Here is a 23051-nt window from a genome sequence, read left to right as displayed (position 1 = left end):
TCTAGATGAATGGTATTTGATATGTATATTTCAAATTAATTGCATGTTGTTTTTTTAATGGTTATGTAATTTCCATCACTCACCCTCTTAAGTCAGTCTTCCTAGTAATTTTAAGATACAGTAGTCTAAATTAAAATAATACTATCAACGGTAATTTTCTTAAAGCTTTTAAGTCTGTTTTCGCTTCAATTTTCACACTTTAAAAACAACTTAACACACTGTCAAATATACTACATACTAGAAGTACTTCTGGTATACAGTACATGAAAAAGCTTTAAATGCCTCAAAGCTATAGGAAACATTCTATTATATAATTACACTTCAGACCTTACGCCTCTTTTCCTTAACCTTTTCTTTCATATTACTTCAATTTTATAGAACATTATAAAATATTAACTAGACAGAGTTTGTCTAAAGGGATTTTCATGTCTTCATGTCAATTAATTGTCATTTTTGTCATCTAGTGGTCATTGCATAGTTATTGACAATGAAGTTCAAAGTTGGGTATCTGATAAAAACCAACCAGTACTGAGCCTGGTGGAACAAACTTGTAATTAAAGCTTTTGGAGTATGAGACAAGAGGCCAGCACCAGCCTAATCAGCCCACTCAGATTCTGTCTCAAGAAATCAGAAGTAGTGTACTTTTCTAGTACACGTTAGGCATTGGGTTCAATCTTAAGTTCCATGAAAATGCATACAGACAAAAATAGCCTCTCATGAAACAGACACAAAATAACACTCACGCAGCAGTATTTGGTATCTCAGGGTCACTGAAGTCTGTCATCTACATCTACAACATGTTGTATAGTTATCAAGTAACATAGTAAGTAAACATATCGTACCTACCTTTGTATCTGCTAAGGCATTGATGACATTCCCAAGAGCTAATAGAGATTTGTTAATATTTGTTCCTTCCACAAATCGTGTCCCTTTAGTACCAGAAATACTGGCCCGCTCAGATCCTGCGAGGTCAATGAGTGACATTTTGGCTATATGGACATTTTGATTGATGCTTGCTGTTTTGTCCTGTTGTCGTAAATAAATCTTAAATTATAGAACAGGGTAAAAGGAGTGTAAATTTTAATAAAATTAAAAAAAACACTTTACTTTCAAAAATATATACATAAAGACACAGTCATGTTCCTTTTAAAAAAGCAACAAATAACATATTATCTGTCTGATATTATTAGTGCTAGAATTACTAAAGTTGTAAAAGTATTAAAATGAAGACTTGTATATATGTGTTTTGATATTAAAGGCTGCCCAAATGCCCATGTGCTAACTGTCTTTTCCACCTTGGTGCCTTGGTAGATCTAGATGAAAACCCAATAGGTCTATGTATAGGGCAGGCTACTTTCAGGCAAGGGTATGTGTATGTGTTGGGCTATGGGTGATGGATCACATGAGTTCAGAAGTTTGAAGAACTACCTAGACATACGATATGCTAAGACTGTTGTTTCTTATACTCCACAAAGAACAAAGAGGAAAACAAGTGGGAGGGAGGACTTTGGGTCATGGGTGGTTTTCCTTCAAGGAAAGATCAGGGTCCTAGCTCTTCTCTATTCCTATCTAACTTTCCACCTAGGTTATAAGGTATATAACATCAACCCTCAATGATGTGCTGCCTCACCATAGGCCCCAGAGCAATAAGGCCAGCTGACACCAGACCAAAACTTTTAGCCCTATGTGTGAAAATAAACTGTTCATTAATAATTTGATCATTTCAAGAATTTCAGCTGCCTGGGAAGGTATAATACACTCAATTAATTAATTAACTAATTAATTAATTGAAAGACAGGTGGCCATGTGACCATGAGCTTACTAGTCAAAGATGATCTTGAAATTCAGAACCTCTCTACCTCTGGAACACCAATCAGATTTATAGGGTTTAGCCACTGTGCAAAGTTTGATTGTGCTGAAGACTGAAATTAGAGTTTCATGTATATTAGACAAGCATTTTACCAACTGGGCTACACCCCCAGCTCCTTATATAACCATCTTCAGCTGCTTTGTAGACGTTAACATGATAGGTGGAAGAGAGATGAAGACATAAAGCAAGATCTAATACATTCTAGAGAAATCTCACTGTCATAAACATTTCTCTGAAAAGTATTGATGGAGAAAATGTCAGTGGAAGAGAAAAGATGAAACTACTCAATGGATACTATCTGAATGATTTAAATACCTTAGATATGTTCAACTGTAACAATTGCTTTTTGACACGATGGATTTCACAGGCTAGTGTCATGGTCAAAGAGATTAACTGCAAAGCTTAAAGACTGAGTTCAGAGTTCCCAGACCCAACTGTGGTGTAAGGAGAGGACTAATTTCCCAAAGTACTTTGCTATGGCATATGTACACCCACATACATACTGCATGAGGCACACAGATAACTGTAACTCTTTTTTAAAGTTGAAAAATAAATGAATTTCATACGGCATACTTTAAAATACAGCTCTACATAACCATTTGGGTATAAATAAGAGCAGAAACTACAAACGATAAATACAAGTATTTGTGTTTCTGATCTTCGCGGACATTTTCTCCAGTACAATATGGTGTCAGCTGAAAAATTCCTAAGGAATGCAGTTGAGTACACGGTCAGTATCTTCCATTTCTACTTTACTACTCCTATTTGATATATTCTCTATGTTCAAGAAACTCTCCAAGTCATAAAAGTAAAACCCCATGTAGGTGACATATATCATTTCAATTTTAAATATTCTTGATGTTGAAGTACTTTTAAGAGCAAAGTAAGCTAGGGCGGCAACTTAATCCTATATGGAATATCCTCTGCAAGCTAATGACCTTGGCTTTAATAGGCAAGGTATTATAGTGCTTGTAATCCCAACTACTCAGGAGGCTGGGATAAAAGGAACAAAAACAAAAATCAGGCCTGGCCATTGCTATTCAATGACCAACCTGGTCATCTTAATGAGATTACGTCTTCAACCAAAGTAAAACAGCAAAGTTGCAAAGTAACAGAAGTCTTGAGGAACAGAGATGTCTATGAAATTTTATTGCCATATATGAAAACTATTCATGAGTTTGGCTTTATTTTAAATGCCAACTTAACAATCATAGCCTAAAGTAAAGGCCTGTTACCTGGAAAACAGCATGAGACCGCGAAGACACAGCATTCACATCAGTGGGATGTTGTGTCCTGTTTCTGTTTCCATTGTCTAGTAGCTGTAATATTTCCTCTGAAGATTTAGGCTAAGAGTTCAAAGAGAAAAGAAAATTTTCAGCCAGAGTTAAAGAAAAAAATACCCCTCTATTGTTTCATAAGAACAGTAGAATGAGGCTATCCCCAGTTCTGATCTCTATTTTGCTAGCGCCTTCCTGACCCTGGACAGTCACTAAGGGCTTAGATCCTTTGTAATTCACTTTAGTCTTAAATTCCATTAGTTTATTTCTTTTTCAAACACAGTAGAGTCAAACTAATAGCTGGTAAAAGTGGAACCTGCAGAGTTGCTTCCCAACAGAAAGAAGAGACATCCATAAACATACCTGGTATAGAGTAAGACCTTGAACAACCACTCCTTTTTGGGCATCTTCCCGGACAGCAAGTGGCCCTGAGTTTGTCAAGAGGTCACGAATCTGTTCATTATATATCTGGGGGTGGGGAAGGGGAAGAAAGAAAAGAAAAATAAGATAACCACAATAACAGTGATATCAAAAAACTGATTATCACACACAAATTGCTGACTGAAGGTTGATTCTGATCATATTGCAATTGAAAATTTTAATTGGAATCATATTCTCACCCACTAATTTCTAACTTGGTAACACTAACAAAATAAAGATAAGTCAGCTTTCTTATTTCTGCAAAATAAACCAATTTTCGAGACTAAATGTTGAACGAAGTCCAGTCAGAAACAGGTACTGATGTCATTAATCTTTTAATTCCAGTCTAAGGTACAATAGTAATAGTTCCTCTCATTTGTCCATGGTTACAAAACAGCAGAGTAAGGACTGAAGCTTGTCTATCTTTTACTGTATACAAGAGGCAGCACAAATGAACTTTGGCTTGCCAGATAATCAGAATATGAGCACACAAAAGTGATCACAATGTGAGTTTGTTGACATATTTCTATAATCTCAACATAAAGAAATCTGAGGCAGGAAGATCACGAGTTCAAGGCCAGCCTAGATGTCCTAAGAAGTGTTTGAGATACATAAAGTACACGCCAAGAAAGCTTGATGACCTGAACTGGATCCTACAGAGCCCTAAGTAGGATGTCTTTGTTTCACCCTCCTCAAGGTTCAGGGAAGAGGGGGTAGAAGGACTGTAAGAGCCAGAAGTGGAGGAAACTGCATTTTGTAGACACAACAGGACAGATGTACATATGAATTCAGAGAGACCGTGACAGTATTTGTAAGACCTGTATAAGCTCAAGGCAGATAAAATCTCAGCATTTAGCTGAGAAAGTGGACAAAAAGCCTCACCTGTACATAAGAGGCTATCCACAAATAATAGCTGTGGGAAGGGAAAATCCGTTTCCTTTACTAGAGTGACACTGGGTATATCAACTACTCTCTAGAGCAGGTCTATGCTCAGGAAGAATTAGTACTCCATTTTAGTGGCTTTTTTCTTTTTTTAAAGAGAGAGAGAACATGAAGTTGGTGGGCAGGGAGAGGAGAGAATCTGGGAGGAGTTGTGGGATATAAAATATAAAGTATATTGTATGAAAACAACAACAACAACAACAATAATAATAATGCACCAGAAGCAGTGGTGTGCATGTATCATGCCAGCACTCCATAGGGGAGAGAGGACGATAGGCTTTCAGGCGTATACAGTGCAGAAGATATAAAGAGATCTTTAACAAGGTCTTAAGATAGAACCAACTCCTGAAAGATCTCTTTGGACCTTCACTCCAATGCATGCAATTACACACATAAAAAGTAATTAAGAAGCATCAACAAACCCTGCAAAAAAGTTAACACTGCCAATAATGGGACTAACCAACTACAAATTGACTTGATACAAAGCATTAAGTATCTAGTACTACTTCTATGGTGTCTTCCAGCACTTAAACCAAGTCTAATAGAGACAAAACAAACTGAGGATTTTATGGCAGTGTCATAAATTATAAAGAAAACAGAAACTGCTTATTAAAGGAGACCAAAAGGATGCAAGTGAATGTAATTCATGAAAAGGAATGCTTTCAGGAGAAGAAATTGATAATATAATTAGCAAAATTGCATCAAGGTTCATAGATTAGACAGTGATAATCACTTAATTTTCTCATTTTGATAAACATTTAGTGATTGTTTAAAGATTTTCATGGTTCAACAAATTTATAACTTAAATAGTTCCGAGGAATAAATGCACATACAACAGACAGTGAATAGCAGAAGTAAAATGTTTACATATAAGGCATCTTAAGGAAGGCTATCTGGAAGTTCTCTATAGAACAACTATATATACTATTTTTGTGATGTCTCAAGAATTTGAAATTAGATTAAAATAAGAGTGAGGTGTATGAAAAACATTCATCATTAGGAATTTTAATGGTTGGAAACATTCACAAGAAGATTCCTGAATTAAATAATTTTAATGGACCCTTGTCATTGAGTTTTCTAAGACAGTGATTAATGTTAAGGATAGTGCCAACTTACCTCCAGATAAGAAACGGCAGTACTACACTCTTTCTCTTCTTTAATCTCATCCATGCATTTGAAAAGGTCCAGCATTGTTAAGTACATAACGCCAGGTTCAGCAGCTGATCCTAGCATCGTGTGAGTCTTCCCAGATCCAGTGGCACCATATGCCAATACTGAATTTTCAAGAAAAAGTTTGAGATTAATGCTCATTTAATAACATAGTATTACTAAATCCATTCTAGTGCTTAGTTCTAACTGATATCCTAAATAGTCACTAACTTTAAAACTGATAGATATCACCTGGTCCTACTTAGAACTAACTTTATTTTGTGCCTCACACATAATCACAGGCAGAAACATCTCTCCCCTTATTTGCTATCAGAGTTTAATATGCATACATATCCCTCCAGCACTGCCTCACCAAGGCAGTGTTTTAGAAAATAACATGAAGCAAAACAGACATACTTGTTGAGCAGGATGAATGCCACAAAGGTGGTTTACAAGATTATTCTTTAAATGTTGTTTCTGGCAAATTATTTATTTCTATCAAGTACACATAGAAGTCATACATTTCTTAAAATTAAGAAATCCAGTTACAAGTGCAAACTCTTAATATCACATTCAGTAATCAGATTCTCATATATTAATAACTGATAAAATAGTCTTTGGAATGAATTAAGCTGGTGTCTTATTTTAGCTTATGAAAGCCTTAAGACAGCTAAATATACAAAGCCAGAAAGAAATCAAAGAAACAGTATCAATAGAGATTCTTTTTTATCTTTTAAGCCAAAGGGAGGAAAAATCTCTAGGAAGTTTTATGAAAGAAAGATCACCTGGATACTAGTGAGAGAATCAGCAGTTCCAACCAATAAACATCATTTTGTTCTTGCTCAAGAATCAAGTGGGTGACAAAAGCAAGTAAGACAGTCTTAGTGAAGCAAGTTACAGTGGGGAATGTGCTGTGGAAAATGCCATAAAAACGGGCAACTATAAAAATGAGAAACTAGTATGCTATTACTATACCCACTGAATGAACAGATCTTTTCAGAAAGTAATTAAAGCTTAAGGTATAAGGAATGCTTCTTGGTCTGAAGATCGGCTTAAACAGTACAAAATTGTTTCTTGGTCTGAAGATCGACTTAAACAGTACAAAATTCTCAGTCGTCCTGTAGTTTTAACACTTTTATACTAAAGAAAGTGTTCAGAAATTGCAGGCTGTTCAAGACCAACAGTGAACATACTTGTCAGTACAAACAGTGAGAAATCTGGCAACAATTTTAAGAAGCACATGGCTTAATAAAACTGAAGGAAAGTGTTTGTAGGGTAATCACAATGCCCCGGGAAGACAAAGTTCCATAAAGGATTGGCCATAGATGATGACTACGTTTCAAAGAAAGACCACACTTCAATCCAATCTGCTGAAATCTCGAAATTGTTGGAATGCATGCACCTTGAATGATTGTATTTACATATACAACATTTACAACAAAGTATATATCCCTCCAAAAATAAAACTGAAGCTAGATAGAAAAATTAGATTTCACACTGAAACAATTACCTGTGCAATTGTATCCATTCAGAAAGCTATGAAGAATTGGCTTGGTTGTGTGTTCAAAAACTTCCATTTGAGTTGAGGTTTCATCAAAAACAGCATCAAATACGAACTTAAGATCTTTATTTTGTCTTTTCGTAATATCAAAATTTTTAGTTTTCTTTCTGTGAAAAAAACTGATTTCTTCTTGTTTCGGATCAAAAACAAGTATATGCTTATCCACTACATGAACCACTTTGCGGGACTGAACTGCCCTTTCTTTTGTGTTCTCAGGACGCACACGGACAACTACTTTCATGTGGTGACATAAGTCTTCCTCAGTGCCAGACATTCTTAGTTATCTAAATTCCTGTTACATGAATACCTGGGTATTTCTCTGAAATTAAAAAGGAAAAAGTCACTATTAGTTTTACTTAAAACTGGCATATAATTTTTTAAAAGGTAATTTTTATGTTCCATTCACCTAGCAAATGTATTATTGGGAAAGATGTATATGTAAACCTATAAACTTAAACACCCCCAAAGATGGCACACATGTACAGAAGACCATGGTAAGAAAGTCTTGAAATATTAATCAAGCTTAAACTCAAATACTAAAGCTGTTTATGATCTGATTTTTTACAAGGCTCTAACAGTTTTTTGGTTGGATCACAGAAATGAGCAGGAAAGACTTTTTGAATCGTATCAGGGTAATAACTGGAGCTGTAGCTTGAAAAGCCCTTTAAGTAAAAAGTAAGCTTGTCTGTAGGTCTCCTGGCAGTAGGAAGTGATGTACCTGGGCTGGTCTCTACTTGCATGTCAGAGATACACTGGGTTAGCACTGAGGGAGAAGCCACTAGCTAGTGCATATCTGAAGAGGAGAGAAACAGTATACACTGCTCATTTATTCAGAGGTCCTACTCTCTGATCTCTCAATGGCAAGCAAATGTAAATAACATCAGTAAATGAAAAACGTGTGCCCAAGAAGAAAAGGAAACTGATAAAGACCAACAGTCTGTTGTGAAAGTTCAACTATTCACAAAACAATCTAGAATTCAGTACAACTTAAGACTTGCACCCTCCCACAGAACTCCACTCACTGTCCAATTTTCTTAATAGAATACCTAGGGCAGACAGAATAATCAAAATGTAAAAACTAGGCACTGTGACACATGTGCAATTATAGCTATTGAGGTGGTTGAGGCATGTCAGATTAAACTCAGGTACTAGAAACCAGCATCTGTAATACTGAGACCATTAATATAATGAGAAATTTAACATGCTTTTAATTTTTGTATTTCATACATGTTTATATCAACTTTACCTGTAACTTCCTCCCAAATCCATCATTTTTGCTTAAAACTTTTCATGTGCTTCTTTTTTAGAGTCCAGAAATTTATGTGTATATATACATTTAAATTTATTACACTTTATTTACTGTGTGTGCCTTATGTGGCTGTGGGCATATGCATAAGTGTGCATGTGGAGATCTGCTGATAAGTGTAGGTGTCAATTCTATCACGTGGATCCCAGGAACGTACCTTTATCCACTAGGCAATGTCACTGGTTCCAGAAATAAATTTCTTAAAGGTAAAAAATATTTCATGTATACTTATGTATTCAGAAATTAATAACACTACTTCTACATTAAAGGGATGCTTTCTTTTCCTAACATGGGTAGGAGTCTAGTATCTAGTTGATTCTGTATCAAGTGCAAAGATCATGTTAATATGAAACAGTTAATTGTTATCTGTGGAATAAGATGAAGATTTGCAAATTCTTTTTGGACAATGCATTGAGAAAAGTATAGTCCCTGATTGATTTGGTCATATTCAGTCTTAAATGGTATGTTGTAAAAGAAACAAAAGAGCTAGTGGTAAGATTTTTTTTTCTTTTTTGGGAATAAAATAAGTCTACAGATCACAGTAGACTACTGATCCATTCCTGAAAGAATGGGTATAAAAGAGGAAAATGAAGGGGCTCTCCCTGAACACATTTAAACTGATGGTAGGGTAGATGGTATTTAAAAGCCTTTCCCACTCCAAAATTGTACGATTAGTCTATATGTTAGAAGATATAAGAAAAAAATGCTGAAATGGTAGCAAATTATTTTATACCTTTAAGTTCTCAAATATAATTAATAATTAAATTAAGTAAAAACTATATAACAATACATAGAACCCAAAGGGTAATTTACTCATGTATAGGCCCTGAGAAATTTCCACATAAAAGTTAAAATTATATACTTGCTTTAAAAAAAACAAAGGTACTTAGCTGGTATTAAGGATTCTACACATTCAAGATACACACTGTTATACATATATTATGTAATGACTGAAGCAATAAATTAATAGACTGCCAACATGCACTCCCCATCCTGTGAACTGTAATTTAGTTTGTATGTTTGGATTAGAATCTATTTCCCCACTCCCCACCAAGTAGTAAACACTGCTTATCCCTGTGTTTTCCTGGAAACCCCAACACTTAGCAGGAGAATTTTGTTTATTAATGTAGGGGTGAATAATGAAATATGAGTTTTTTTCTGATACTATACAGTAACTGTTCTTAATAAATATGATAGACTTTCACCAGGTCACTATGGTGAGAAGGGCAATAGTGATGATATTATGAGTCCCTCTCTGCCAGGAACTATGACAAACATTTCATATTCATGTCACTCAACCCTCATAATAATCACGTGAGGTTGGCTTACAAATGGAGGAACTTAGTAATTTTTCCAAATGTTAGTACTAAATAAGACAGAAAGTGGACCCATGTACAAATCCAAATCTCATGACTAAGAAACAGAAAAGAATTCTTCCAAACAGCGGTACAGAAGCACAATGACATAGCTATGAATTATTCCAAACTCAAGTAGAAAATTCTGACACTGCTTAGAACAGGGAGCTATCCTCATTTACAGTTTCTATCAGGCAGGCTTAAACCTTTCTGTCAGAGTCACTGCCTTACAAACATCAGGGAAGAATGACAAGTTGTGTTGGAGGAAATATCAGCACTGATAGTGGGCTATTTTTTCCTATTGTCTTTCATATCAATTAACAGCACAGCCACTTTATCTATCGTGTCTATTGACTTGATGCATAACTATAGTGGAACAAGATGCTTTTTAAAATAAAAAAATCTTAAATATCTGTAAATACTGGTTCAATAATGAGAATACCTCTTAAGGCAAATCATTTTTGCTAACTGAAAAAGTTCTTATAATGTACTGAATTTAATAGCAAGTATTATTATTTATCAGCTCTGTAGATATTCTCTAACATTGAAGGTCAAGAAAACCTTCCAAAACACAAGGTAGGAACTGGACAACGTGGAATGACATCACCAACAAAATTAGTTCTACTCCAAAAATCACTATTCATATTATAATGAGCAACAGTCAGCTTTGGCTTTTTTGTAAAGGCAAGGGAAATGAGCTCCTACAGAAAAGGGCTGCAGAAACTGCAGGACTAGTGGCTGTTTTCTGGCCTCCAGGCACTTTAAAATTAATTTATCTATTTCTTCTGTGAGCTACAGCAACACAGGTGGGCAATCAGGGCCGGTCTTGCTTGAGGCTACAACTGGGCTCCAGACTGACCAGAGAGCCTCTCTGCACAAAAGCTCCTCCCTTGACAGTAAAGCCCAGAAGTCGCACACTCACGTGTGCAGACTAAGCAGGATACTCCGAATTTGGAATCCGGAAGGAACTTCACACTCTAGGAGGCTGGACTGTGAGAGTCCTCAGTTTAAGTCTGAGGAAGGAGCCAGTTTGCTCTCGGGATTCAGAGGCGAAGCCCAGAACCTCGGTGCTGTGGGAAAGGCTCGCCTTGTCATACACGCTCGGTAGCTCCAGATCCTTCCAGCCGCAGTACCAAGGGGACCCTCGACCCGCAGCTCTCGCCGAAAGCTACTTTGTCGGCTGACGCCTGATCCTCCACTCCGGTGACCCTCGAATCAACCCACGCGTCCCCAGACACAGCGCCCACCTCACTCACCTAGAAAAAGTGACCGCGACAACTTGGCAGAGTTGGCTTCTAGGCGCTCCAAACACAGCCACAAATTCAAACCCAAGCCAGCTTCCTCAGCTATCCATTTCATTGGCTGCCGTTCGGCTGACGTCAGCACGTCGGACGTTTTCCCCGGCGTCTCGCAGTTTGCCGCCAGAGGCTGGGCCTCAGCGGCCGGAGGAGAAGCTGCTTCTCTGGGTGTCGCCGTGGCAACGCGCGCGTTCGTTTCCGGGAGCCTTGGCGGAGGTGGGCGGAGCTAGGGCGGATTGCGTTTGGGAAGAAGCCACATGGGATGTTTATTATTGTGCATACTCTGGGTCTGGGGCTTTATTGCTTTTGGGTGAAGTGTTTCTCATGGGGGAGAGGCGTAGTCTGCGGGCCTGTAAAAGGGCCTGGGTTACTTTGTTCTTTCCCCGTTCTCATTAATCAAGGTTCCAAGGATTAGGTTTTATGCTATGGAAGGTGTGGCGCCTCCATGTGAATTAATTGCAAGTCCAAATCTTCTGGCTCTAAGTCCCAAGTCTTCTTTTGTCAGGCTTCCTGGCCTGCTCCTGTTATTGCTGATTGAAAATATTTGCTATTTGTCAGCATTTAACATGCTCCAAATATGACATTACAAAATAAAATCACTTAACGATTTTGGCCTAGGACATTATTGGATCATGCAACTCTTGTTCCAGATTGCATTATTTCTGAATGTATACTTAAGAAAGAAATATGCATTGGAAACATGGGGAATATTTTTCCTAAGATAACTCATTTAAAAATTGGCAGGGTATTTCATATTTGAATTGTTGGCTAGGCAAGCCTTTTATCAGTGAGTTGACATTCAGAAAAAATTTAGTAGTAAGATCTGAATTACATTGTTGTTTATATGACTTTCCATTTAGTAAGCAACTCTTACTTGCAGATTTTAGGATCATATTAGTACACACTGAGGTCAACATCCCTTCCCTCCTGGAGTTTAGATTCCTGTTAATTGAATATCACTATAAAATTAGGATGTTACAGAGCAGAGGATGTATGTATGTATGTATGTATGTATGTATGTGTCTATGTATCTATCTGTAATCTATGTATCTATCTATCATCTATCTAATCTATTTTACATTTTTAAACAAGGTCTCGCCAGGTACCTATGGCTGGCCTGGAGCTTGCCATGTAGACACAACTGGCCTGGAATTCATAGAGATCTGCCTGCCTCTGCTTCCTTTGTTCTCTTCCTGAGATTGAAGTCATAGGGCACCACTCCAGCAGTGTAGAGTATTATTATTAGTGGCGTTTTTTGCTGAAATCCCATAGATTATGATCACTTCTTATATCTATTGAAGAAAATCAGGAGAGTTGCAAATTACACATTATGCTTGTTCTATGAATTTTTTGAAAGAGCATCAATAAAGTGACTACTTATTTCTTGTTGTATTATATGTGTCAACTAATGACATCATCATTTGTGTGGTGCTGGGTTTGGCAATAAAAATGAGGAGAGTTCATTTTATTTAAAATATTCCTTTACTTTATATAGTGCTTGACCTTTAGTGTCTCAGGCATATATTTAACCCCTTTAAACACTACCTCACTTTATTCTCAAAACAGAATATAAGATATAAATATATTGCTTTGATTTCATTGGTAGAAAAAAGTTTTAGAAAAACCTCTATAGGGAAGTATTTGTCTTGTAAAACAAACCGTCTCAAAATTCAGCTATTTGTTTTTAAAGTATTTTCTAGATCAAGTGACTATAATATGATAGTTTAATCTAGTTTGAAAATACGTGTCGGGCAGTGGTGGCACACACCTTTAATCCCAGCACTTGGGAGGCAGAGGCAGGTGGATTTCTGAGTTCAAGGCCAGCCTGGTTTACAGAGTGAGTTCCAGGACAGCCAGGGCTACACAGAGAAACCCTGTCTCAAAAAAAAAAAAAAAAAAAAAAGAAAGAAAGAAAAAAAGAAAGAAAGAAAAAAAGAAAAAAAGAAAATATGTTTATCTTGACATCTTGAAAAAATTATATTGGCAAATGAATAAATAGACATGTACATTTCATCCTTTTGTTTTTGACTTCCACACTATATAGGTTTCTTAGTGTTACAAGTGTAGCCACACCTAATCCAAATACTGTCCATTTAATTTCAGTTCTGCATTGTACTTGCTTTATAGCAGGGTTCCAATGATGAGATCCATACTATCAAGGAATCATACATTTGATTAAAACAGAGAGGTTTTTTAACAATACAACCAATACTATTATAGTGCAGTTGTCAACTCATGAGTTTGGGAGAAGTAATAACAGGACGAGAGAACCTCATGCTTTTTAACAAAATTATAGAGTGGGGGCAGAGGTCCGAAACTTCCCAAATGTACAGGGCTAAGAAGGTTGAAATTTCCACCTTTGGTTAGAAATTGGATGATGTATGGAGCCATTAACAAAATTAATATATTTTTATAGTAGACAGAAAACTGAAAGTTACATTTAAACTTTCACCAGACATCAAAACAATTCTTCAACAACAACAACAACAACAACAACAACACCTTAAAAGTGAGATCTTATTTTTCCAGGAAGACCTTTTGGAAACCCTTGACCCACAACACCCTTTCACAGTAGGTGCTGGTAGCAGCGGAACGAAAGACCAACACACCTCAGTTGCTCCGACGGAAGGACAAGGGCTCATTTGTCCGTTCTTACAAGTTTCCCCCACTCGGGTCCTTGGTGTATGCAAATCAAGTTCTTCTGCGTTTTAGCGTCGCGGCTGGCCCAACTTTTCTTTTTGCCTCAGGTGAGGAGAAGTCCCTAGTTAAGTGTTGGAGACGGGGCTCCTTTCGTGTGGCTGTTGTGGGGAGTGAATCCCCTCCTTGTAAGGAAACAGAAGCTCCTCCTCCAACTCCCTCGGGTGTACTACTCTGCCTGGCTTTGGAGATCCCCAGGTTTCCCAATCTTCCCTTTGAAGACTGGCCAGGAAAGGCTGGGATCCTTTGACTAATAGGTGCATTCCCTCTTTTCTACGTTTCCTGGCCTTACCCTCCGTCCCCAGCCCCCAGGTCGCGTTTCTGGCATTAAAATTAGATTTGTAATTTCCTCTCTGGGCAAACTAATAGTAGTTGTTAGCCTCCTGAAGACTTCAGTTTGTATTCCCACAGTTGAAAGAGTAACATGGCCAATTTTGTGGTTTCCACAACTTCAGGGAACTTTGCCCCTGTAGAAAAATTTAAATGATCCGCTAACAGTGCAATCTGCTTTAGAGGCCAGGTTTACTGACTGGCAGTAAATTAAACAATCTCACAAGATTGCAGAGAGATTTGTTTTCTTTGGTAGGAGACTGGGCTACAAAGAAGGATTTCCTTTACAGTTTACACTCAAAGATCTTTATGGCACAATTCCAGCAAAGGGAGTATAAATTATTATACCCCCCTTAGATTATTATAAATAATCTAAGAACTATAAATTATTACTATTATTATTTAGATTATTATAAATATATCCCCTTTATTTAGATTATTATAAATAATCTAAGGACTATAAATAATCATTTATTTGTAACTCCTTCTCCGTGTTTACCTGGGTTACAAGCTAGTTAGTTGATTTTTTTTTAAATTAGGCTTTACCTTGAACATAGTTAAATGAATGCATAAAATTTGAGTACAATAAAGAATAAAATGAAGGTGAAAACAGTTTGATGTCTATTTTTATTTGCTTTAACCCCATATTGTTTTGAGGATTTTATTGGCAGCAGTGCTTCCTTTAAACAAAAAAAAAAAGGTCAAAATCTGCACATGGGGCCAGAGAATAGTTCAGTGTTTTAGTGTGTTCTGTGGAGGACCTGAGTTCAGTCCTCAGCACCCACATCATCCTGCTTACCCCTGCCTGTAACTGTAGCTCTGGGGAACACAATGTCTCTCTGGGTACTTGCATTCATGTGTAACCCCAAATATAAAAATCAGTTATTAAAACAGTATGGACATAGAGTATAGGTTGTTTAAATATTCCAGATTCTATTCTTTTGCCTAAACGTTGTGTGCCTTTTATTGGCGGTCTCATAACACTGTTACTTCTAAGTAGAAGCAAAGTGCTACTTAGGTATAGCTCCAGGGTATAGGAGACTATTCCCATTAACAATGTAATTAGAAAAATAGTATATATACAGTTTATATAGTGTACCTTTAAATTGCATGGTTACATTAAATAATTCCATTGCTCTATGTTTGTAACACTGAAGATAAATATTTCAGGCTCTGAAGATAAGCCTCTTGCATCATAGTTACAGTTATGACTTTGATTATGTGGCAAGCTATTTAGTTTCTTCAATATGTAATATAGGAATAATTACGTTTAACTCTAAGAATTATGATAATGATCAAATGGGGCACAAAGACTTTTTTTTTAAGATTTGTTGGCACTTAGAGCTGAATAAAAATTGGCTATCATTTTGAAAAAAATTTAGATACCTTAATTTAAAGGGTAGTTGTGGTTGAGTTTTGTAGTTTGTCTGGAGTACTTAAAGAGTAGTGAACAATTTTTTAAAATTTGTTGATGGTTAATATCTAGAAATTCCCTTTAGAGTTTTATCTCTAGTTCCTTTGCCACCTCCCTATTTTCACTATTTCTCATTGTCACATAATTCAGCAAATTATTTCTAAGGCAAATTTGATGTATTATCCGTAATCATGCATCTTATTTATATTCTGTCTATATAACATATTTTACATATATTTTATTTGTATTCCACTCTGTTTTAGTTAATAAATTTTGTTGTTGTTGCTTCTCCAGAAGACTGGCTATCCTGGGACTGACTTTGTAGACCAGGGTGGCCTTGAACTCACAGAGATTTGCCTGCCTCTGCCTCCCAAATACTGGGATTTATAGGCATGTGCCACCACTCTCAGCTCTAAAATTACTGTCTTTTGCCAAAGGAAAGGTAGACATTTATATGGGGTTTGTTTCTTCAAGTATTTTGAAAACATGGGTGGGAGAGCAGTCAGTGTGGATTGATACAAGCCTTTATTTTGTGAAGTGTGAAATGTATTCATTTGTGTGTTTTTCCTTTCCCCTTCACTCAATCATTTGTTAAACACTTAGCATTCATTTGATTTTGTGAATATGGAACCATAGAACTTATTCTTAAATAATTCTTAACAAGGAAAGAAGAGTAGTGCCAACTGGGTATTTACCATGGGAGTATTACAAACAATGTTTGAAGCTAATTGGGCATATTCCTTTCTCCCTGTACATTTAGAAGAATTTCAAATTGTAGAAGAAAAAGAGAAACTTTGAGAAATTCAAAGGCTGTATACCCATTTGCTTGGTTTGAGGCCACAGGGAGCGTACATTTGAAAGTGAGTATCTGGGATGTAGCTTAGAGGTAGAGAATGAACTTAATGAACTTAAAACCAATCAACAAGCAAGGCCACATATACTCAAGACAAACCAATCCAAATTGGTAGCTATGAAGTGTCAGGAGAGCAAGGTGCCTTGCGATTGGCTTTAATTGTAGTATTTGGGAAACTGAAGCAGATGTCAAGTTCAAGATTATCCTAGGTTCCATAGCAAAGACTTGTCTCAATTAAACAAGGGATGAAAATGTACCTTAGGGTTTGATTGTGTATGTAGTATGGATAAACTGGATTTGATCTTCAGGACTCCAAATAGGGGAAAAAAGAAATAAATATCCAAACCTGCCTAGCTGAGTGTTTGTTAAGTCGTAATTTAATTTGGTGTGTATGTACTTCAGAGATGGGAGTGGGGATGGGAGGCAGTGCTAAGGTAGTCTTGTCAGAGACTTTTGGAAATATGCAAGATTTTCACAAAGTGATCATACTTGTGTGAGTGCCCATGTTCATTCTTTTTCAGGGTCAGTCTGTCTTCTCAGAACTAGCTGAATATATTAATTTAGCACTGGGAGAACACTAAATAAAACAACATGAAATAAAGGATGAGCCAAACCTAACAGGAAGAGTTTGTGTTCTCTGTAGTGATCTAGCCTACCTTTTAGACAAGATTGGATGAGCTGGTTACTAGGCCTATAGATTCAGGTTACTTTTTAAATTAATATTTTAAAGTTTCTGACTTACTCTTTAGAACTAACTAAGCTTAAAAAATATATTGCAGAAAATGAGTTCCTAATTTTCATATTGATGAGGGCTGAAAAATGATGGTTTAGAATTCATAAAGGGACCACACAATTGTATTTATTTAATTAATTAGTTAATTAATTTTTGAAGTTGAAGTTGGCCTCCTCAGACATTCCTGCTTTAGTTCTGGCATTGTAGATGTAGTCACCATGTGCATTGAAAAATTACATGTTTGCATGTTCACTTTTGTTTCTTGTTTCATGGAAGGAACTCAGATTCACTTGCTTAGATGATTAGTCTTAAATTTTAAAAGAATTAGAACCCAAAAGTCATCATATCTTAATTTTTTTCTTCTAGGTTTCTTGACCTACAGAATGCTCCGATATCCACATTTTTGCAGACTGTATAATAGACTGTTTTCATACTTTGTGGATTCTGGTGCATTTAATTTGGATGTCTGTTTGCACACAATCCACACTACAGCAGCAGTGCATGCTGAATATAAAGCCTCAGAAGAGACAGTTCTGTGTGGCACTCAGAAGGTACATAGATCTGAAGAGAAAGAGTCTGAAGCCATGGCTAAATTACATATCCCAGTAATGGTGGATGAAGTTGTTCATTGCTTGACACCACAAAAGGGACAGGTGAGTTGATGTTCTAATTTAAACTTTTTATTGAGTTGTAATTCACCTATTATACATTCACCTTTTAAAGGTACATGAATGAATGTTTTTTAGTTTGTGCTTACGTTCTTTTACTTGATGTGTTCTAAAGATTACCCATGTTGTAGCATGTGCTTTTTTACTTTTATCCCTGTGTATGTATGTATGTATGTATGTATGTATGCATGCATGCATGCAAGCATGCATGTGGCTTTTGGCATCAAATCCAGAGTGATGTGCACGTTCAGTAGTGCTTTCTCACTGAGCTACAGCCACAGGCCTGCCTTGTTGTTCTTTGACTGCAGGCTTTTCCATGGTATAGGTATACTGTGTTTTGTTTAGCCATTGGTCTTTGGCTGTGCTTCTGTTATGAACTAGTTTGTGGTTATTGTTGGTGTGAGTTTTATGAACACCAGACTGTTGCGTTGATGTGTAATTTCAGTTCTCTTATTTGCATACTCATATAGATAGAGTGCTCTCATGATTGGCAGTTTAGAGAATCTGAGAAATTATTTACCTGAGTTGATTAGTTTTACCAAACCACAACTGTCTGACTAGTTTACATTTGCTGAGAGGTTGAGTATGGAAACTCAATTCCAGAACAGTTTTTTTGAGACTTTTATTATCTTTTTAGTAGTTATTAAAGACAAAATGGGCATCTAAAGTCCTGTTCCTGTTTTCTTAGCACTCAATGTCCAATACCCATCTTTGTTATTCAAAAACATCCAGAGATTCAAAACCAATTGTGTATTTCTATCATAAAATATCTAAAGCTTGGTAATTTGTAAAGAAATGGGATTTGTGTGGCTCAGTTTTGGAGACTGAACATTCAAATACATTGGCAGTTACTATAGTGGGGACTTACTTGTCTGTATTACATGGTGGTACATAGCATTATAGAAGTTAGATGTAGGAAAGAAAGACTGAATTGTGAAACGGGAGCTAGACCATGAGAGCAGGCCAGTCTTACTCATTTATAGCAATTCTCATGGAAAAAGTTCATCATTTTCTTCTGAGAGCAGTGCCCTTAGTGACCTTAATGTTCCTACTAGGACAGGCTGTGAAACAGTAAAGACCTCTCAACATTGCTACACCAGGGAACACATTCCCAACACATGAACCCTTGGACAGTAAATTAGATGTTTAGTCTCTCTCTCTCTCTCTCTCTCTCTCTCTCTCTCTCTCTCTCTCTCTCTCTCTCTCTCTCCTTCTCTCCTTTCTCTCTCTTTCTGTGTCTGTGTATGTATGAGTGTGTAATAATGGCATTATTTTGCAGAAAATATGTTTCAAGACTCTATGTATGATTGGAAAGATGGATAGTGTGAAAAAGAATATGTAATATGTAACAATATAGTATACAATACATAATATATAGCATATAATATATAATATCTATAATAATATATATAGCATTTGATAACTAATAATTCTTACTATAGACCTTGCCACCTTCAGCAGTCAGTTATATTCTTTCCCTTAAGTCATGATTTTTTTTACCACTTCACTTATTTTTTTTAAATCTTTTTATTGGATATTTTATTTTATTTTCATTTCAGATGTTATCCCTTTGCCTGTCCCCCACTTAATTTTTTTTTAACTTCACTTTAGTATGTCTGAGTTGCCAGCATCAGAATTCTTGAATTTAGTGGCCATTATTTAGTACATTACAGGGTTCTTGTTCCCAAGCAGCACAAATAATGAAGGCAGCTGATAAACATTTGACAATACATAGCCTATATAATATGGAAACATTGGACAGTAAGATAACTCATGTCTTAGATGGGATGAGAAGAATAGGTTAGCATGGGGCTTTCTCATTCTATTTAATGGCTGCGCAATTTAAAACTTATGAATTATGACATATGGAAATACTCTGTGACTGAAGTTATAGAAAGTGAAATGGAAGATAGGGAAGACTGGTGTGTGTATGTGTGTCTGTGTGTAGTATGTCTGTCTGGAGTATGTGCATGTAGAGTAGGTGTGATTTTTATATGTTCTGCCCATGGAATGGCACTATTAGAAGGTGTGGCCCTGTTGGAGTAGGTGTGGCCTTGTTGGAGTAGATGTGTCACTGTGGGCATGGACTAGAAGACTCTCATCCTAGCTGCCTAGAAGTTAGTCTTCTAGTAAATAATAATAATATATATATAATATGCATATAATATGATATATATTTATATATAATATATGATATATATATATATATATATAAATTTTTTGAGTTAGTTTTCTTTTTTTCAAGTAATTCCTAAGGTTGAACATGGTGACTTACTTAGTTAATCCCAGCATGTGGGAGGTAAAGCCAGGTGGATCTCTGTGAGTTTGAGGCCAGGCCAGTAATAACAGTAATAATGAAGAAAAAATATCACATGTAGCTGCTTCCAGTATATGGGAGACATGTTGATTATTGGTTAAGAGCAGGGATTCTAGAATTATATCTAGCTTGGACAATTCATCCATATACATAGAATTCTTACGTTATGTAGTTTTTTTTCCTAGAGATTTCTGCAAGGTGGATCAAGTAAACTAGAGGGATTGGATGTTGCTCATCATGTATATTTTTTTTTATCATAAAAGTATTTTTTTTTACCTCACCCCAGATAATATATAATCAATATATATCTGGCATTCTTAGAAGAGTCATTGTGTGCAAAGTCTTTAGCCGAGTCCTGTAACTCAGAATAAACTCTAAATAATTGTAGATGTAGATATAAGTATGTCCAGAAAGGCTGGAGCTTTCTGTTGAATAAAACTTCATTGAATGTAATTTTCTTTATTTCCTCTAGAGATTGATAATGGAAAGATAACAAAACCCATGTTAAGGTACAATTTATGCAGCATCTTAGCCAAAGGGATGGGACATGATTCTAAATATACTTAAAGAATATTGAAATATATATGTTGTCTTTTATGCAACATACACATAAAAGAAAGTATATGGTGGCACTGTGTGTGAGTGGCTTCTAATTGATTTCTGGACCTCAACAATGAAAACACATTTTGTCAATTTGCTGAACTGTCCTGGGAGTACCTAACATTTATTTTGTACTTACTCATAGAGTTCTGACTCCCCTAGTAAATCTGTACTATATTTGCCTTTTTTTTTTCTGAAACCAAGGGGAAGAAACGTAAGTGATTCTACAACCTGACCCATGCTATTGTTCATTCTGTTCAGGTTCTTGGGAAGACTGTAATCCTGGTTGATTTTGATATTTCCATTCTCCTGATTTCAGCCTGATATTCCAGGAACTTTTAATAGAAAGTTTAATTTTATGAATGTTATTTCTGAAAAATTTCAAGTGAGGCACACATAGAGATAATGTTATTTTTACCTTTTGAGCTGTCTGGCAGGCAGCTTTATTCACTATTCCCTTAATCCTCAAGTAATAAAGAAGTGGTGACAGGCCTTGGACAGGAAAGGTCTTCATTTCATCCAGAATCTATTATGTGCTCCTCTCCTTCCTGTGCCTTCTCCCCAGATCATTTTACTTTGAAAACTGAGTCATACATTCGCTTGTACCTTGCACCTACTTAATTATTATTTCCCACACCTCCTTCAATGGCGAATTTAGAGATGAAACTTTGGATTGTAAGAGGAGCTAATGAAAGCATTTTGTTTTAAGTGAAGTCGAGGGGAATGTCAGTTATTCATTTATCTAATGTCTAGAAGGTACTGACCCTAAGAAGTGAATGATTTTGGAAATTTGCTCAGAATTCTAGCTAGTTTTGCAAATATAATGAATACATCTATTAGTTTCGATTTTAAGGAGAGAACTGCTTGTCTTCCACTGCTTAGGTAGTTCAGAATAGCCAAATGAGTTACAGTTTTGTCCAGGTTTTGTTTTGTTTATTTTAATTATTTATCTATTTGATTCTGAGAGTCAATCCCAAGGCATGGCATTCTGTAGGGAAACATTCTCCCCACTGCTTTTTGTAAGAATATATTAGTTACCTAAGAATAGTTTTCTCGTTTCAGAGATGTATTAGTCTAGGTTATATTGACCAATTTTTTCATTATGTAAAATCCAGAAACTGTTTTACCTACTTTATGAGATGATAACAATCTAGAGGTTATTAGGTACTTATAAGTCTGTGTACTAGTAGTGTTGATTTGGTTTGGAAACTTATGACTTCTGTCAGAGTAATAAGTGATAAAGGAAATGATCAGGGTGAAGAGGAGATAGACTTTTGAACTGCATGTCTCCAGTAACCTTTCTAGAAATAAGTTCCACTTCCTTGTACTGCTAAGCTATATAATCATCAGAAGATCGACTTAACAGATGGCATCAGCAACCTTACGGTCCAATTCCATCTCTAGTGGAACCAGTCTGAGATTATGTCTTGAACCCCAAGCTTACTTATATGCTTCGTATATAAATCGTAACACTTTCCTAGTACATTGAGCTCTGGGATGTCTTGAGTATGTGTGCCTTGGTTGCTGTCACATATCCGGTGCTTAGCCCAAGGATTGCTACATATTTGTTTCACTAATGATGTTTTACATAGATTGATAAAGGCAAACCAGAGGACAAATGTGACGCAGTAAGAAGAATAGTGTTCCTTCGTGCTAAGATAGCTTCTCTGGCTTTTATAGAATTTCAGCCTTTGTGTGGCACATTTGCCTGACCAAATAACTGGGTGAAATCTGGAGAGGAAGCAGAAACAAGGCCACCTGAACTGACAAGGACAGGATATGATGACCCGCTAAGAATGCAAGGCTAATTTATAAATATTTCACAATTTCAGGTATCTATTTAAGATTATAAAATTTGATGGCAATTTTTATAATTCCTGGATTTGCTAAAGTTATGGTACTGTTTGTACTATATGATTCAGTTATGTACTGAAATTTTTATTTCATTGATAAGGTACATATATGCATGCTTGCATGACCACAGTACTAAACACTAGACTGTTCTGTTCTGACTGAATGTCACACAACCACTAAGCCATTCAGATGAACCCCTAGAATCCCCCAGTCTCATAATTGTTTGCTAAATTGCATTCCTCTTCTTGTAGTATGTTTAAAATTACTTGCAATGTATTACTTGAGAATCCTCCACTTTAAATGAAAAATAAACATCAAAGAGAAAAATGCCAAGATGGTTTTCCTTCTTCAAGTACTGAAGGGTTATGACAAGAAGAAGAAGAAGCTTGTTTTGTTTGACCCTGGGT

General features: G+C 36.2%; 2 protein-coding genes across 3 annotated transcripts in view; one reads left to right on the top strand and one right to left on the bottom strand.

Moving 5' to 3' along the window:
* Kif18a (kinesin family member 18A) overlaps window positions 1–11292 on the bottom strand; it is a 51505-nt gene extending 40213 nt beyond the window's left edge. Inside the window, exons 1-6 of the mRNA XM_028767064.1 lie at window positions 11133–11292; window positions 7169–7536; window positions 5626–5783; window positions 3511–3615; window positions 3106–3216; window positions 847–1044 (exon numbers count right to left, since the gene is read on the bottom strand). Of these exons, the coding sequence (XP_028622897.1) occupies window positions 847–1044; window positions 3106–3216; window positions 3511–3615; window positions 5626–5783; window positions 7169–7493 (897 nt within the window). The 5' untranslated portion in view covers window positions 7494–7536; window positions 11133–11292. The remainder of the gene's footprint in view (window positions 1–846; window positions 1045–3105; window positions 3217–3510; window positions 3616–5625; window positions 5784–7168; window positions 7537–11132) is intronic.
* Window positions 11293–13710: 2418 nt separating this feature from the next.
* Window positions 13711–23051, top strand: part of Mettl15 (methyltransferase like 15) — a 168877-nt gene continuing 159536 nt past the window's right edge. The window contains exons 1-3 of one of the 2 annotated variants that reach the window (XM_028767036.1): window positions 13711–13925; window positions 16380–16479; window positions 17572–17858. In XM_028767036.1, the coding sequence (XP_028622869.1) occupies window positions 17589–17858 (270 nt within the window). In that variant the 5' untranslated portion in view covers window positions 13711–13925; window positions 16380–16479; window positions 17572–17588. The remainder of the gene's footprint in view (window positions 13926–16379; window positions 16480–17571; window positions 17859–23051) is intronic. The other variant, XM_028767037.1, reaches the window with a different exon arrangement.

Source organism: Grammomys surdaster, unplaced genomic scaffold (genome assembly GCF_004785775.1).
Source record: "Grammomys surdaster isolate TR1022 unplaced genomic scaffold, NIH_TR_1.0 170, whole genome shotgun sequence".
Taxonomy (NCBI): domain Eukaryota; kingdom Metazoa; phylum Chordata; class Mammalia; order Rodentia; family Muridae; genus Grammomys; species Grammomys surdaster.
The sequence above is the reverse complement of the archived record's forward strand: the minus strand, read 5'-3'. Positions and strand labels throughout refer to the sequence as shown.